Source organism: Centruroides sculpturatus, unplaced genomic scaffold, assembly GCF_000671375.1.
Source record: "Centruroides sculpturatus isolate CEXI.00-Female unplaced genomic scaffold, Cexi_2.0 scaffold355, whole genome shotgun sequence".
Lineage (NCBI taxonomy): Eukaryota > Metazoa > Arthropoda > Arachnida > Scorpiones > Buthidae > Centruroides > Centruroides sculpturatus.
This window is the reverse complement of record NW_019384632.1, coordinates 31,705-47,430: the sequence shown is the minus strand read 5'-3', so window position 1 is coordinate 47,430 and position 15,726 is coordinate 31,705. Positions and strand designations below refer to the sequence as shown.

Sequence of the window (15,726 nt, the reverse complement as noted above, 5' to 3'; positions counted from 1 at the left end):
TCTTTTATTCGTACAGTGTTAAAGGAATATTAAGGAATTCCTTAATATTCCTTAACATTTTTCTCCGTGTTAATGAATAGATCGAACCTATTATATGCATCAACGAAGCTTTTGATTGTGCATCTTCAACACGTGTTGTAAAGACAATTAGTTCAGTGAGATAAGCGGAACCTTGACTGATTTAAATCATTATTTGCGCTTATTTAATTAAAATTAATTGTAAGATAATAATTAATAAAGATTAATTTCATAAAACTGCCTAAAATTCCTATTAAATAATCTTTTATAAATCATTACTAATTCTAATTCTATAAAATAAATAAGTAAATAGACAAAAATCTATATTATTCTAGTGTCTTAATGCTTTACAGTTTATCTATTACCGTAAAAATTTATTTTATTATGAATATTTTTCTCAATATCGTTCCATTGAACTAATCACACGTTTATTAAAAAGATTTATCATAATCTAATATTAAAAAAAATGATTTAAATTTAAATTCGGAACTGATTTTTTTCCGTTAAGTTGACCCATTCTTGAAGCGGAAACAATTAGTTTTTATATAAATAAAGTCAAACCTCTTAACTACGGCCAACTTTTGTATATCTCGGCTAACTGACTTTTGGGCCACCCTATGTAAAGGTGGTCTAAAAGTCAGTTAACCGCTGTAAAGATTACTGTCGTTGTTTGGAGAATAACACGCTGTTTACAACTTGTACCAGGAACACAGGAAACATATTTAACTGAATTTTGGGCCACTCTATATGTATTAAGGTTATATATATGTGTTTATGATGTGGGCTTAATGACGATTTGACTCGATGACTTAATCTGATGTCAAACTAAATTGATATTTATATCCAATCTTCTTTATCTTACTGTTAGATCAAGTTAATCAATGCAAATTTGACAGTTGTCCCATATATTTTAATCGCTCCGTTTCCTCTCAACGATCACTAAAATGTCTGAGATGAAGTCACTAAATATAAGATAAAAACTAGTCGAGGTTTTCATTACAGCTTCCAGTTGTAATGAGGCCTTAGGCAAGCTGGACATTCGATGCTTTATATAAGTTTATATAATATAAAACACGTTTTAAATCGATACTTGCAAGGACCCTTAACCTTTAGAATATCTATACTAGACTAAAACATTATATTTGTGAGTGTTTGAGGCTTCTAAAATCACGAAAATCTAATCAAAGTCCTAAAATTATTTATGGTTAAAGCTGCCGCTGAATTATATGTTTACCTATTGTAAATATACTTTTATAATCTGTAAATAATAAAATATATCGGAAAATTCATTGTTAAATTAATAAATTCAGTAAAGTACACTCAAATTTAGTAGAATCTTAACTTAAGCTTGTAATTAGCTTATAAACTTTAAATATACTAAAAAATTGGTATTTAAAATATTAAATTTTATTGTTTTAGATGATAAATAATGCTATTCTATAATTAATTCTAAATACAGTATTTTATTAACTTTATATTTAACTATAAATTAAAATACACTTAAAAACTTATTCAAATAATTGATGAATCCGGTCGAACTAGTCGTACATTTTTATTTGTTGAGTTAAATAAGAACAGAATATTTATTTTACATCGACTAGTTTTTATAATATTATCTTTAAAATAAACGGCCCATTACACTCCTTCGTGACTCCAGATAAATACAAGGGCACTACTACGTGTATAGAGAAAATTATCAGGTTAATTAATATTCTTTTATAAAATGCTCTAATATTAAGTAAAATTTATTGAAAAAAACATTAAATTCATTGTTTGTATGCTCTCCTCCTCCTCCTCCTCCCTCTCATTGTTCAGAGAATCTATAAAGAAGGGGGTCTAGTAGCTCCATTTACCTCCCCAGTACTACTCATTGCATGTTCTATGGAATCTAGTCATAAAGGATTATAAAAAATGGAGATACGAAAACGATTTAAATTAAATATGGCATTGTGGGCCTCACATTTGTAACTAGCCTTGGCCTTATCTCACCTCTCTCAGACCTTCAACGGTATGACGTCTCATAGAAAAAGCTAAATAAAATGCTCTTCTACTAGTGATAATTTAATGAAATTTGATCTAGATCGATGGCAATATTGTTATCGTATCTCCTAGTTTGTGTTTTATAAATAAAATATTTTAGATACTGTACCAATCGGTACCATTCAAAGCATTTTTCCGTCTAGACATAACGTGTTTACTCGATACTTCGCATTCTTTCACTTTATTGGCAATAATAAGTAAATTTACTTTTATAAAAGTACAATATCATATAATTTTCATAATATTTATTTTTAATTTTTAATGGATTTCTTTGTGTATAAAAAAAAAGGAATTTAAGTTGTAGACCTTGTAAAAATTGTTTATGAAGTTTTGCTTTTCATAGCGAACAGCCTCAGGCAATTATGCCAAAGCGGAAGGAAATTTCCTGAATGGAATAATAAAGTCGTTATTATCCTTTCAATTCGATAAATTTTCCTTTTTTTTTTTACAGCATTTCGTGCTTTTTTTTTAAAGGTTAATTACAATATTTAATACGTGAAAATTTTAATTTTTAAATATTTTACATAAAATTCTCATCATGTTTTTATCTTCTTCTGGATGAAGTCTTCTTCTAAAATCTTCCATCCTCATTGTGTTATTCTTCCATTCCTTTCTTACACATCCTCTAATTTTGTCTTCTCATCTTTTCTTTATTCTTCCTGTTGGGGAAGACCAAAGAAGAAGAATCAAAGAAGACCAAAAGCCAAGAAAGAAAGAACAAAACAAAAATTCTTTCTTTCTCTTTATCCCTCTATTGTCCTTTTTTTTTTAAATAAATAAAGCCTACCTCTTTATTTGATTTGGACCAACACATCTTTAACCTTTATTTGATCTCTTATTCACGAATTACTCTTTGTCTTTAAGTCAGTTCTGTTGGTTCTCGATTCTTAGAAATATAAATTTTTAGCTTAATTAACACCATTTTCCCAGTGTTTTCTTTTTTTTGTTTTGTTTTAAAACAATTAAAATTAAAATTTTTCCTTTTATTTACGACAATATTTTAAAATTATACCATAAAAATAACGTATTATCAATTAGGACAACGATAGATACAGATAAAGTTTTCCTATTCGTAAGCTTAGATCTTTATAACTCCTTCTGATTTTTCCTGTTTTATTAAATTAAAGCATTGTTTCGGGTCTTAAAATCGTGAAAAAAAAAACAAATAAAAACCCTTCAATGATAGATAACTTTTGTGATTTCTCTTCCATGAAAATTCCTTGTATTTTTATCCCAAACTATTATCATAACATTAGTTCAGCAAGCAAAACGTTCATTAAAGTTCGAAGTAATAAAATAATATTTAAGTATATTTACCTTTATATAACACAAAAATTAATTATTTTCGATTATAAACTGCTTTAACAGTTAAATAAATTACAAAATATTACAATGTTAAATAATGGACTGACTAAAAAAAAAAATTACTCATTATACAGTAATAAGTTCATCTCTTATCATTTTATACCGGTCATTGTCGATGAAATTAAAGGAAGAATGGGTCAAAATAAATCTCTCCATGCACTGAACTGTAAAAATGTATCGAAACTTTAATAGAAAAACCTCCACAGACTAAATATGGAAATAACAGATCTTCAATTGCCTCAAGCAAAAATCACGTATCCGAGACTAACAAAGCGGCTCACCCCCTTTCAATCTTTTAACACTTTTTTTTTATTATTTTTTTAAATAAAATCCGCACTCACGGATCATTGTTTAAATTTAAAACTCGCACATAAGCAGGTTTAGATACTGTATTTCGATGTACTAAAAGATAGATGTAGCGTGTAACGAAATTTATCATTCGATAGATCTTAATGACGTTTCCGAACCGCCCCACCTTTTGTCATTTCTAGATTTAATCTATTTTCAAATGGGGGGAAGATAATATTAGCATTCGAGTTTCTCACCGAGTGAGGAATTTAATCTCTAGGCGTTTTTTGAAGTGCAGGTGCAACTTTGTTATTTCTCTGCTCCTGTTTCTCTTCAATCGAGAAGTAACTTGACTCTCGATATCGGGTACGAGAGGGAAGGACAGAGAGAGAGAGAGAGACAGAGAGCAAAGGTCATAAGACGAGATGGAAGTACCAGCCACAGGATGTCAATTCTTTTACTATAAAGTTCCCCCATTAAAAGTACAGGCATTTTATTTTCTGTTTTTAAAAATTTCCCATCTAGAACGACCTTCTCACAACATTCGTTATTGGGGACAGAAAAGAAAAGTCTCTTTTGGCGAGACTAATGCCAATTGTCCTTAGAAGAACCGCGCCTTTCTCCGTGGAAGAAAGTAACCAGTAAGGAACATGCCTATGACGTCAAATAGTATATCATCGATAATGACCTTCATCTAAGACGATATAAATCTAATTATATATATGCCAAAGTTAGATTTATATAAAATCTATTTAGCGGAGACGGTTTTAGTGTTGAACATGTGTGAACCTGTATAGTGTTTAAATGCCAAGTTACCCTTAATTTTCCACCCTATAACACACGAATAATAACAATTTATGGTTATTACAACGTACCATAAGAATCGCTCTGAAATAAAGACGAATGTTTCGTTAGATTTAAATTATTTATAATTCTACAGAGAACAAATCAGAAGGGTGGAAAAACTACTTTATAGTTTCAAAATGTGTAAATCTATTCTTCTATTAGTTTCTGTTTTAACCCATATTTACAACAAATTAGTAAGGAATATGGAAACATTTCTGCAAACTCTCCAGTGACAAAAAGTCCCTCGGTGCCCCATGGCCACTAAGAAGAACTTTTCACTAGACCAATCGTGGGTTCGGCCAGATCCATAATTAGGTAGTCATATGGTAAGAGAGGATATATTCCTAGGGTTTTCGATCGCCTGGATTTGTTCCTGGGTACCCAGAGCCCCTTAACTAGCGATCCGGCCTTAAATTCTCCACTAAGAATATGATTAAAGACTTATATCACATGCCAGCTATTTATATCATTTTCTTGATCTACATCTACGAAACCACACCTAGTATTATTGAAAGAAAATTCCAATAATACTTCAGATTTAATTATAACTTTCTTTCCTCTGTGGTATATTATATCCCATAAGAGGTAAACGCCTATTAATTTCTTCACTCAACATAATTTCATACAAACTTTAATTACGAAGGTAACTTATAAAAGTTAAATTTTTAAAATATAATTGAATACACAGTGAAAATCTGAATAACAAATTACTAATGACCTTTTTATTTTTCTATCTTTTATCTTGGAACAGTATAGCCTTTGTATGCGAAAAAGTCACACAAATCATTAATTAATTAATTAATTAATAAGAATTTTTCGTGGGAGGTCTGTTTAGTCCTATCTATCCCTCACTAATCGACAATAGAACGTGACCCGCAGTGGGGTTAGAAACGATACTTCGAACCTTACTGCCTATGATTTATCATTAAACATAGGAAATCCTATCCCTAATAACCCATCGAGCAATTATTTAAGTTTAATTGAGATTAGATTTCCTCATTATCTGATCGTATTTGGGTGACAATCCACAAGTAAAAAGTTAAACGACGATTTATTTACCTCTTGTTTTCCTGTTATCCTCCCCACTGAGTCTCTAATGTGAAAAAAAAAAAATTGAGGCCAAGACGAAAATCCATAAATAATATCTTTCAGTTAGATTAACCTAATTCAATTTTCGTTTAATATACATCATTTCAATGAATAACGGTAGAAAAATTTATAGGTAAATTAATAAGAATTAATGACGCGAGAAGACGAGTGAAAGGAAAATTTATTCACCACAGATACGTTTAAATAATTGAGGAAATTGATTGATGATGAGATAAGTCAACGTAACACTTGGAAAATCTTCCTGGAAAACTTTCTAAAGAAAACTGGCCATTATTTAGATGTTCGAAAAACTCCACGTGACAGGACGTTAGCGAGGCGCAAACCCACGACCAATTATCTCTGTGTTTAGAGAATTTTTCGTTATCTTTGTATTATAAACGATAGTATTATCATCAAATTAGTGACTTTCAAACACTTTAAAATCAAAGTGTATTAGCATTACTGTGATCAGAGCTATTATATCCTCCACTAATGCAATTACTTTGTCTCAATTCAAAGTACAAATTTGACTTTAAAAAATTTAAGTTTCTTCCTATAAAATAAGCTTAAAGTTCGAATCAAAGATACCCTTCTTCTAAATCGATGAATTGTATTTGAATTCCTAAATAATCGCCATTAAATAAGACATCAATAAAAAGTTTTAGTGATTTGGTATAAAAAAAAGACCATCCTTTCATTCCGCTGAGAATTCGGAAATGGTACTTTCCCCATGATAAAATCATGGGGAAAGTACGAATGTTCTTTATTATTCTCTAAAGGAAACTGTAGAGAATAATAAGCCATTGGTGCAAGTCTATTGCAGGTACAGTACAGTACATTGAACTACAATATGATTAACACTTATGAATAATATAAACCTACCTTAAAAAAAGAATATAACTATTCTAATGATCCGTTATTTAAAATTTTCTCGATTTTTTACGTACTAATTACAGTTAATCTTCTTTTTATAGTTGTTATTATTATATAATACCATTCATTGCAACCAAACTCTTTATTATCAAAAAGTAATTTTGATAAATATATTTTTAAAGGACCTAATTTTAGAAAGTATTTTTAATAAAAACTAATAATTGTGATGCCAGCTAAGAATTTCGTATAGCATTAAATAATGTTTATATAGAACTACTGTATTTTTAAATTATACCACCTGATAATACTTAAATAACAATTTTTTTTTTTTTTGAAAATTTTAAGTTTAAATTAAATTTTATGTGTATTTTAATTAATTAATATCTCTTGTTTCTGTATAGATTTATTAATGGGATGATTCCAGCATATTTAAACTATATATGAGACTATAATTAATCTCAAATCTGACCCTGTCAACATGGGATCAGATAAACGAATCCTGATCCCTATTGTTTATAGGAGTTTGGGTTTAAACTCACCTTGGGAGGATGCGGATTAGAGTCCGATTAGACTGAGAAATTTCGTGGGCTCATCAATTTTGCAGTGAAATGATAAGGCAAAGAACTTTATTGGAATGCATCAGGGGCCATTTTCTGGCCACTGTCTCTGGTCTCTCATCTCTCGCAAGCCAGTCGTTGATTGGCTAATCCAAATGATTAGCCAATCAGCGACCGGCTTGCGAGAGACGAGAGACAGTGACCAGAATATGGCCCCTGGTCTCACTCACGCCTCATTACTTCTTCTTTTCCCATTGGGAACCTGGTCGAACCCATGATAGGTATTAGAAAAACTTTTTAATGCCCACAGGATAAACGAACCAATTATTAATATAAAGACTTATAATTTAGTATTACTTCTGAATTCGTGAATTTTGATTATATAATAGTTTTGACCCAATCATAAATACATATAAAAAAAAAAAGAATAAGTAGTTGTTAGATTTAATAATCTTTTTATTTTATGTATAAAGTTGAATTTAACCAGCAAAAAGCCCTTTAGTAATTTTGAATTTAATTAATACTTTAATAATAGATTAATAATTATAATTAATCTATTAATAATGATGTAAATAATGATTACCGCTTGGTTTCTATTGAATAAGTCTTATAAAATCTTACAATTTATTAATTATCAATCTATTAAGCTTATAATAAGAGAAAGGATGTAAAATACGATTGAAATTATTAATATTTTCTTAGATAATGTGTTAAAAAAGGCCGACTTTTCAGTATTCTCAGGCAGTAATTTACTTTCCTTTAAGTAATTTTAAGCAAAGAACCACAAGTAAGACTCAGTTTTATTCCTCTTCGGAGTACCAGTCGCGGCTCGACTCTCCCCAAAGTCACGGTATGCCATGACGTCACAAATCTGCGCACGTCTATCTTGGAAGCGGAACATCCTCTCTCGATCTACATTATAACAAATGAGTGTTTAGTTATGCCCTTAAATAAACGGTCCGTAAAGTAATAAATTGGTAAATAGATAGAAGTTTCTTATCAATTAATTATCCTTTTATTATTTGGTAGGTGTGAAGGAGTGTCAGACGAGGAAAGAAGGAACCGTTTTCGGTTTGTATCGACAACCGAAACCCATGGACAGCGATGTACTGCGCATCTCTGGCCGCGTTATCTACGACGATACAGATATCAGTCACCCTCCGGGGGAGGACGAATTTGGTGAATTACCACCCGAAGAAGTAGTCGACAATGTTAACGAATGTTATAATGTAAAAATTAATGCACCCCAACGCGTCCTGGTCGAAGGATTTCACGATTTCTGCCAGACAATGTTGTCTATCTACGACGTTGCTAGAGAAACAACCCCTACGAATACCGAATCGAAAATTATTTTGAATAAAACTCATTCGGATCCCGTTCCTGCTGTTGTTAAAGAGACTCTTAAACCACGTTACAGTCTTCCAACTGGAAGAATATTCTCTTGTACTATTAAACCTACGGAAAAAGTTCGAGACGACGAAGCTATGGAGGCAATTCAAGAATTAGACGCTTCTATAGATGGTGTTTCTACTACTGAAAACACACAAAATTCTTGCAAAAATTCAGAGATTGAAGATGATAAGAAACCGGAAGTACAAACAGATAATTTGATCGAAGAAGTTGTTCTTCTTTCTTCTAATCAAAGGAGTTTTTCATCTTTTCCTTCTCCGGCTCTTGATAGGGATAAGAATGAATCTAAACCATCTAAACCCGTATCTACACAAAATGAAGATACCAGTTTAGTTCCTACTAAAGACATCATCACTTCCGAAGGCAAGTTTAAATATATATATTTTTTTCATTTTATTCGTATATTTTTATGTTTTTTTCTCAGAGAATCGGGTTCTCTCGTATGCAAATAATCCTCATCTCATCTCTCTCGTGTCTTCAATGTACAGTACATTATATAATAATAATAATCGTTTTTATATTTAGAAAAGAAGAAGAATTTCGTAGATGTATTTACCTCTTGTTTTCCTGTTATCCTCCCCACTGAGTCTCAAGTGAAAAAAAAAAATTGAGGCCAAGACGAAAATCCATAAATAATATCTTTCAGTTAGATTAACCTAATTCAATTTTCGTTTAATATACATCATTTCAATGAATAACGGTAGAAAAATTTATAGGTAAATTAATAAGAATTAATGACGCGAGAAGACGAGTGAAAGGAAAATTTATTCACCACAGATACGTTTAAATAATTGAGGAAATTGATTGATGATGAGATAAGTCAACGTAACACTTGGAAAATCTTCCTGGAAAACTTTCTAAAGAAAACTGGCCATTATTTAGATGTTCGAAAAACTCCACGTGACAGGACGTTAGCGAGGCGCAAACCCACGACCAATTATCTCTGTGTTTAGAGAATTTTTCGTTATCTTTGTATTATAAACGATAGTATTATCATCAAATTAGTGACTTTCAAACACTTTAAAATCAAAGTGTATTAGCATTACTGTGATCAGAGCTATTATATCCTCCACTAATGCAATTACTTTGTCTCAATTCAAAGTACAAATTTGACTTTAAAAAATTTAAGTTTCTTCCTATAAAATAAGCTTAAAGTTCGAATCAAAGATACCCTTCTTCTAAATCGATGAATTGTATTTGAATTCCTAAATAATCGCCATTAAATAAGACATCAATAAAAAGTTTTAGTGATTTGGTATAAAAAAAAGACCATCCTTTCATTCCGCTGAGAATTCGGAAATGGTACTTTCCCCATGATAAAATCATGGGGAAAGTACGAATGTTCTTTATTATTCTCTAAAGGAAACTGTAGAGAATAATAAGCCATTGGTGCAAGTCTATTGCAGGTACAGTACAGTACATTGAACTACAATATGATTAACACTTATGAATAATATAAACCTACCTTAAAAAAAGAATATAACTATTCTAATGATCCGTTATTTAAAATTTTCTCGATTTTTTACGTACTAATTACAGTTAATCTTCTTTTTATAGTTGTTATTATTATATAATACCATTCATTGCAATCAAACTCTTTATTATCAAAAAGTAATTTTGATAAATATATTTTTAAAGGACCTAATTTTAGAAAGTATTTTTAATAAAAACTAATAATTGTGATGCCAGCTAAGAATTTCGTATAGCATTAAATAATGTTTATATAGAACTACTGTATTTTTAAATTATACCACCTGATAATACTTAAATAACAATTTTTTTTTTTTTTTNGTGTGGTATAAAATAAAAATACGTATGTATCTTGGGAGAGGGACAATTTACAGTTACAGAAATACTGGGGTATAGACCGACGCCCGTTTTAGACAGATCTATAAAAATGTTTTATTTAACCGCTTAAATAATTTTTTCGAAAATGAAAATTTAAATAGAAGCTGCTGTATTAGTTGACCAGTTTTTAAATAAAATAAGCTCAATATGGTCTTGTTTTGCGCAAGACTGATATATTTAGATTCGTGTTTTTTGCGAATGACTAGATTAATCCTTAGATGAACGGGGGTAATTCTAACGAGTAAGTATATACACGTTATTTATTATTATTTTTACTATGAAATTTATTGTAGAGAAAAAGTAATGTAATAAAATTTATAAGCTATTAGATCATATGGTTCGTCTAGATTTAAATAATCAATATTACAACATATTGTTTAGAAATAAGAAGTAAACGTAACATATAATTAAATCAATTAGGCTATGAATTAAATAATTGGCAATTATTGAAGATTTTGCAAATATATTTGTCTGATTATTTGTAGAAATAAGAATAAATATTCAATATTTAGTTAATATTCCAAATGCAGATAATTAATTCGCATTTGCTAAGTGTAACCAGCGAAATCGGACGATGAAAAATTAGCTTTATATAATAAATAAATATAGCACTTATAATAACAACATAAACGTCAACTTGTACTGATAAAATAATTTGTGAATGGCAGTAAAGTCTTAATGCAAAATTAAAAAGAAGATAAACGATCCAAAACTGTTGATTTTTTTTTTCAGAGTGTAGCCTTGAAATCCTGAATTTCCGTTGCAGTTCATTCAGATCGACAGTATCGAAGTTCGAAGTTTCTGTACAAGAATTTCATAACGTGTCTCTTCGTAGATGCTGTTTCTAATAAATTCATCATCATTCTAGTGCTTTGTTAACTCTGAAACTTTATTAATAAGGCAGATTATTCTCTGGCAAACCTTTGAGTTACAGACTACGAAACCTCTCGTTCCTCGTGTCATTGAAATTGTCATCAGCTAATAGTAAGTTCTTTTAATTTTACGCAAATTAACGCCATAAGAATATGTTATTGAATAGATGAAACAGAATACATGAACATTCAAAATTCTTCTCCTTTAAAATATGATTTTTCATATAAATAATTACGCCTTCTTTGGGATCTTAAAATGGCTTAAATCATCGCTTTACGACGCTTTTCCAATTAAATTCGTAGTTATTTGTATTATTTTTGTCGCTTGCCAAGCTCTTAAGAGAGTTTTCGGGATTTTATTTATTTATTAATTATTTTTACTTTTGTTTCACGCGCCTTTTTTAGACCTAACGCTATTGCGCACCACATAAACAATGGTGTAAATGCTTTCGTGGGCTTTTTTTATGCACTGGAAAGTGAAAAAAAGACTGTGATTCGCTTTACGGCATACAAAAATGTTCTATTATTCTTCTTTTAAACAATTTGTAACTTAGGAATAATGTTAAAATATTATATAAAGTTACAAATTGTTTTAAAAGAAAAACAATAGAACATTTTTGTATCATAGCATATGCAAATGTAATAAATCTGAATATCGGGATGAATGTAGATGCTTGCTGGGAAAAAATCACACAGCATAAGAGGAATAGAAATGGTTAACGTTCATTATGCTCAGTGATGAGGCTTTATTGTGAAGCTCATCGTTTGAGCGCCGGTCCTCGGGCCTGGGCGCTGTTGGCTATTTTTGTGAATGGTCGCTACCTGCTTGGCACCTGGGCTGGGGGACTTGTCTCCCATTCATTAGGGGTAGTTGTACCGGATGTCCGGTTGGTTTTATCGGTCGGCATTGCTAAACTTTATCCGCACTGAATTTTATGAATATGAAGTTATTGGCAATTGAAGTTAAGGTTTAGTATATCTACGTTATTTGTTTGTCTGCTAAAATAAATCACTCGAAGTCGGATAAGAGAGAGTAGTTTTACTTGATTTTAATCTAGAAATTATTTTATTAATTTTTAAGATTTACAACAAAAATGTTTACGAAGAATTGATTTTTAGCATCGTAATTTGGACTTTTATTTTAATTATTTTTGTAATTTTTAAAAGTTGCCATAGTTAAGTGTAATAAATACGGTACTATATATATATATATATATATATAATAAACTTAGATAAATTTAAACCAATTACAACAATTTTTAAATGCAAACAAACTTGTAAACAACGGCCATTAACAGGAACTAACAGGACTGGAGGTGGCCGTTGTTTGGAGGTTATAAACCAATTACAACAATTTTTAAATGCAGCTAAAGTTATGAAGAGCTGCACAGGGACATTTTAAAATGGCTGCCGTTATTTGGTGTTATTTTTTATTCATTTATATATTTTTTTTTTTACAAAAACAAATCTCTTGAAAAATGGCTTTTGTTTAGAGGTTACCGCTGTAGAGAGGTGGCCGTTATCGGAGGCTCGAATGTATTACATAAATATCCTAGAATAGGGAGCTTTGCATACCGGTTTTTACATAGGAAGATCGTTTCAAACATCACGGGATAATGACCCCATTTCTAAGCAAATTTCGAATTTAAAATCCTAGAAAAATTGCGCATAGAAAAATACTATTTTATTATGTAAATCTTATAGATGTATCTATCTATATATTATTGATTCGTAAAATAAATAAAAGAATTTCTTTATAACAAACAATAATATTAGAAAATTTTACCTCCATTCTTTAGTAAGAAGCATTGTCTCTATCGATTTTCAATTTCTTCTTCTTCTTTTGTTTTTATTTTTATTATTGATTGAAACTATTGATTATTCCAAGATGAATCAAATAAAATAATAGAAAACATTTCTTTATTTTATTTTATTTACTTATTTATTTATTTATAGATGATGCTAATTGGTTCTGCAGCAGTTCCTAATTATAGAGCATTCCTTGAAGAAAATCAATATAAAAGATTTATTGATGATGTCGATTAATGTGTTACTTACTGTACGTGAAAATATATCATTTTTTCTGTGTTTTTCTTTAAATAAATAAAAGATTTATGAACATTAATAATGCTCTTTGGTTTCTTATATAAGATAAATTTACTAATTTTTAACGAAAAGAAAAAGATTTATAACAATTAATTTTATTACTAAAATGAACTTTTTATATAATATTTTTATTTTAAAAAATTACGATAAGATTTTAATTGATGAATTTTTATATATGATGTTGTAGAAATTACACGTGGATCGAGTTGCATCGGTTTGTTTATACATGATACGAGGCGACGCGATTGTTTGCGCCGCGCCGCGTATGTCGCGTGCTTAATATTATCGATGTAATCGTTGCCTTTAAATGTCGACAGAATTTATTTGCTCCGCGACTCGATACAAATGATCAGTACAAGCAACGATTTTTTGATTTATTTATTTATATTAATATATAATCTTTCATTAAATATTTATGAAAATTTTAAATTAAAAAAATTCCGATCGTTACATCTCTTCTTTACGTATTTGCGATGCGACACGACGCGACGTGATTTGTCGCGCATACGCTTATGTTACAAATATGGCATCAATTACTCTTTAAAGGTCACAGATTTTACTATACAGCATTCTTATTCGTTAATGCAGAAGCGATACGTGCATTTGATGGAATTATACCATTATATTTTGATTTTAGAATTCGATAAAGTAAGATTTTTGAAGATCAAATCGAACATTCGTTAAAAATAATGGAGGTAAAGGTGATAAAGATAAGAATAGCGAATTAACATATCTCTAGAAAGATCTCTGTATAATGCAATGGTAATCAAGTGTATTGACTAAGCGCCAGATGTCATTCGTGATGTCTTCTAGTGGGATGCGGATCGATAATAAGATTCTTGACCCGCCACAAACTAGAAATTACACAAAATTCCGAAATTTCTTCTATAAATTTAAAAAAAAACGATAAAAATTAATAAAAGATGCGTGAAATACGTTTGTGGCATTGATTTTTCAAAAAATTTCCCATCGATTTTATTGTTTTTCTCTCGAAAAACACGTGATTTATATCGATAAAAAGTAGAGAACGTAGGGGAATATATTTTTATATTAACGACCGTTAAATTTGCTGGCTGTTAAATGACGTCAATTAACGATCTCGTCGATTACGCGTTGTAAATGAAATATGATTTGTTGTAAAAAGATCACGTGAGTAATAGATATGAAAATTCAAAAAGAAAAATAACCGTTAAATGATAACAATTAAATGTATTACTCTATCAAACGGCAATAACTTTACACACGCCTACACAAACGTGTAAAGAAAGAGATTTTTGAAACAATTATTGATTTAAACCCACGTAACATGGATCCTCGCCTGTATTTTCAAGTAAAAGAATTTTTAAAATATTAAAATAAAACTACGTCTCTTTTCCTTGTATTTTATAAACAGACATATATAATTAATTGTATTTAAGTACAAACATTAGTTTCGGGTTCTTGAACTCGAGAATTATTTAATTAAAAGTTGAAACCTCGTAAAAGAAGAAACAACAAGATCGTAAATTAAGAACGGTTCATCAAACTTATGAAAGCCAAAAATAATACGAAAAAAGAAAAAAAAAAACTGTATATACGGTACACGTATAGGAGCAGTTATACGACAAACTGTTCGTACAATAAAAAAAAATATATATATATAGCTGGTCTTGAACTCAAATATGCGTTCAATAATGGAGACTCGCCTTTAGAGAATATAAAGCTCTTCCTGATCACCTGCCTCCGGATAAAGAAGATGATGTATGATGCAGTCGGTGTATTTCCATGATTTATTGTTTGCTAGTATAGAAATATTTTACTCCTTTCTCCTTTCTTGTAATAGAAAGCTTTTGTACAAGTAATAAACGAACTTTGTACAGGAAATATGGTTGAATTTTCTAAAGAGAGGAAACGTGTCTTATATTTAAAGAAAAATATATGTTTTATGTCGTCAGAATCTATAGTGTGTGTAGAATAGAACCTAACCGAACTGAAGAGGTAAACGGATTTTCTACTTTAACATTATGACCTAAAATCAATCTAGTTTATCTTATGCTTGAGAGATTTGGGATATAAATAGAATTTTTGAAAGTTTTCAATTCTAATTATAAAATTTAACATTAGATCAAGTTCAGATAGAAGAGAACCCTGATCGTTGGTTCGGACTTAAGACACGAAAGGATCCAAAAATGTAGTATTATTTTTAAAAATTATAATCAACTGATCCGGACCATTGTGCCTATCTAAGGGTACAAGAAAGAATAACATAGTAGATCTGTGAGGGTCCGTAATGAAGCTCGTATTGTCTGGGTGTCCATAATTATGGAAGCATAAAGGACCTTCAGGTAGAGGTTCTTTATTTCCCCCCCACTTGTACCGTAATACTTTTGGACACACTGCTGATCCATCTCACTTTTCTCAGCCTCTTTGTACAA

General features: G+C 30.1%; 1 protein-coding gene across 3 annotated transcripts in view; it reads left to right on the top strand.

Moving 5' to 3' along the window:
- Positions 1-15,726, top strand: part of LOC111625790 (heat shock 70 kDa protein 12A-like) — a 35,335-nt gene that overhangs the window by 3,707 nt on the left and 15,902 nt on the right. For 2 of the 3 annotated variants that reach the window (XM_023369009.1, XM_023369010.1), the window contains exon 2: positions 8,106-8,849. In XM_023369009.1, the coding sequence (XP_023224777.1) occupies positions 8,106-8,849 (744 nt within the window). Of the gene's footprint in view, positions 1-7,661; positions 8,034-8,105; positions 8,850-15,726 lie in introns of those variants that run through there. The other variant, XM_023369011.1, reaches the window with a different exon arrangement.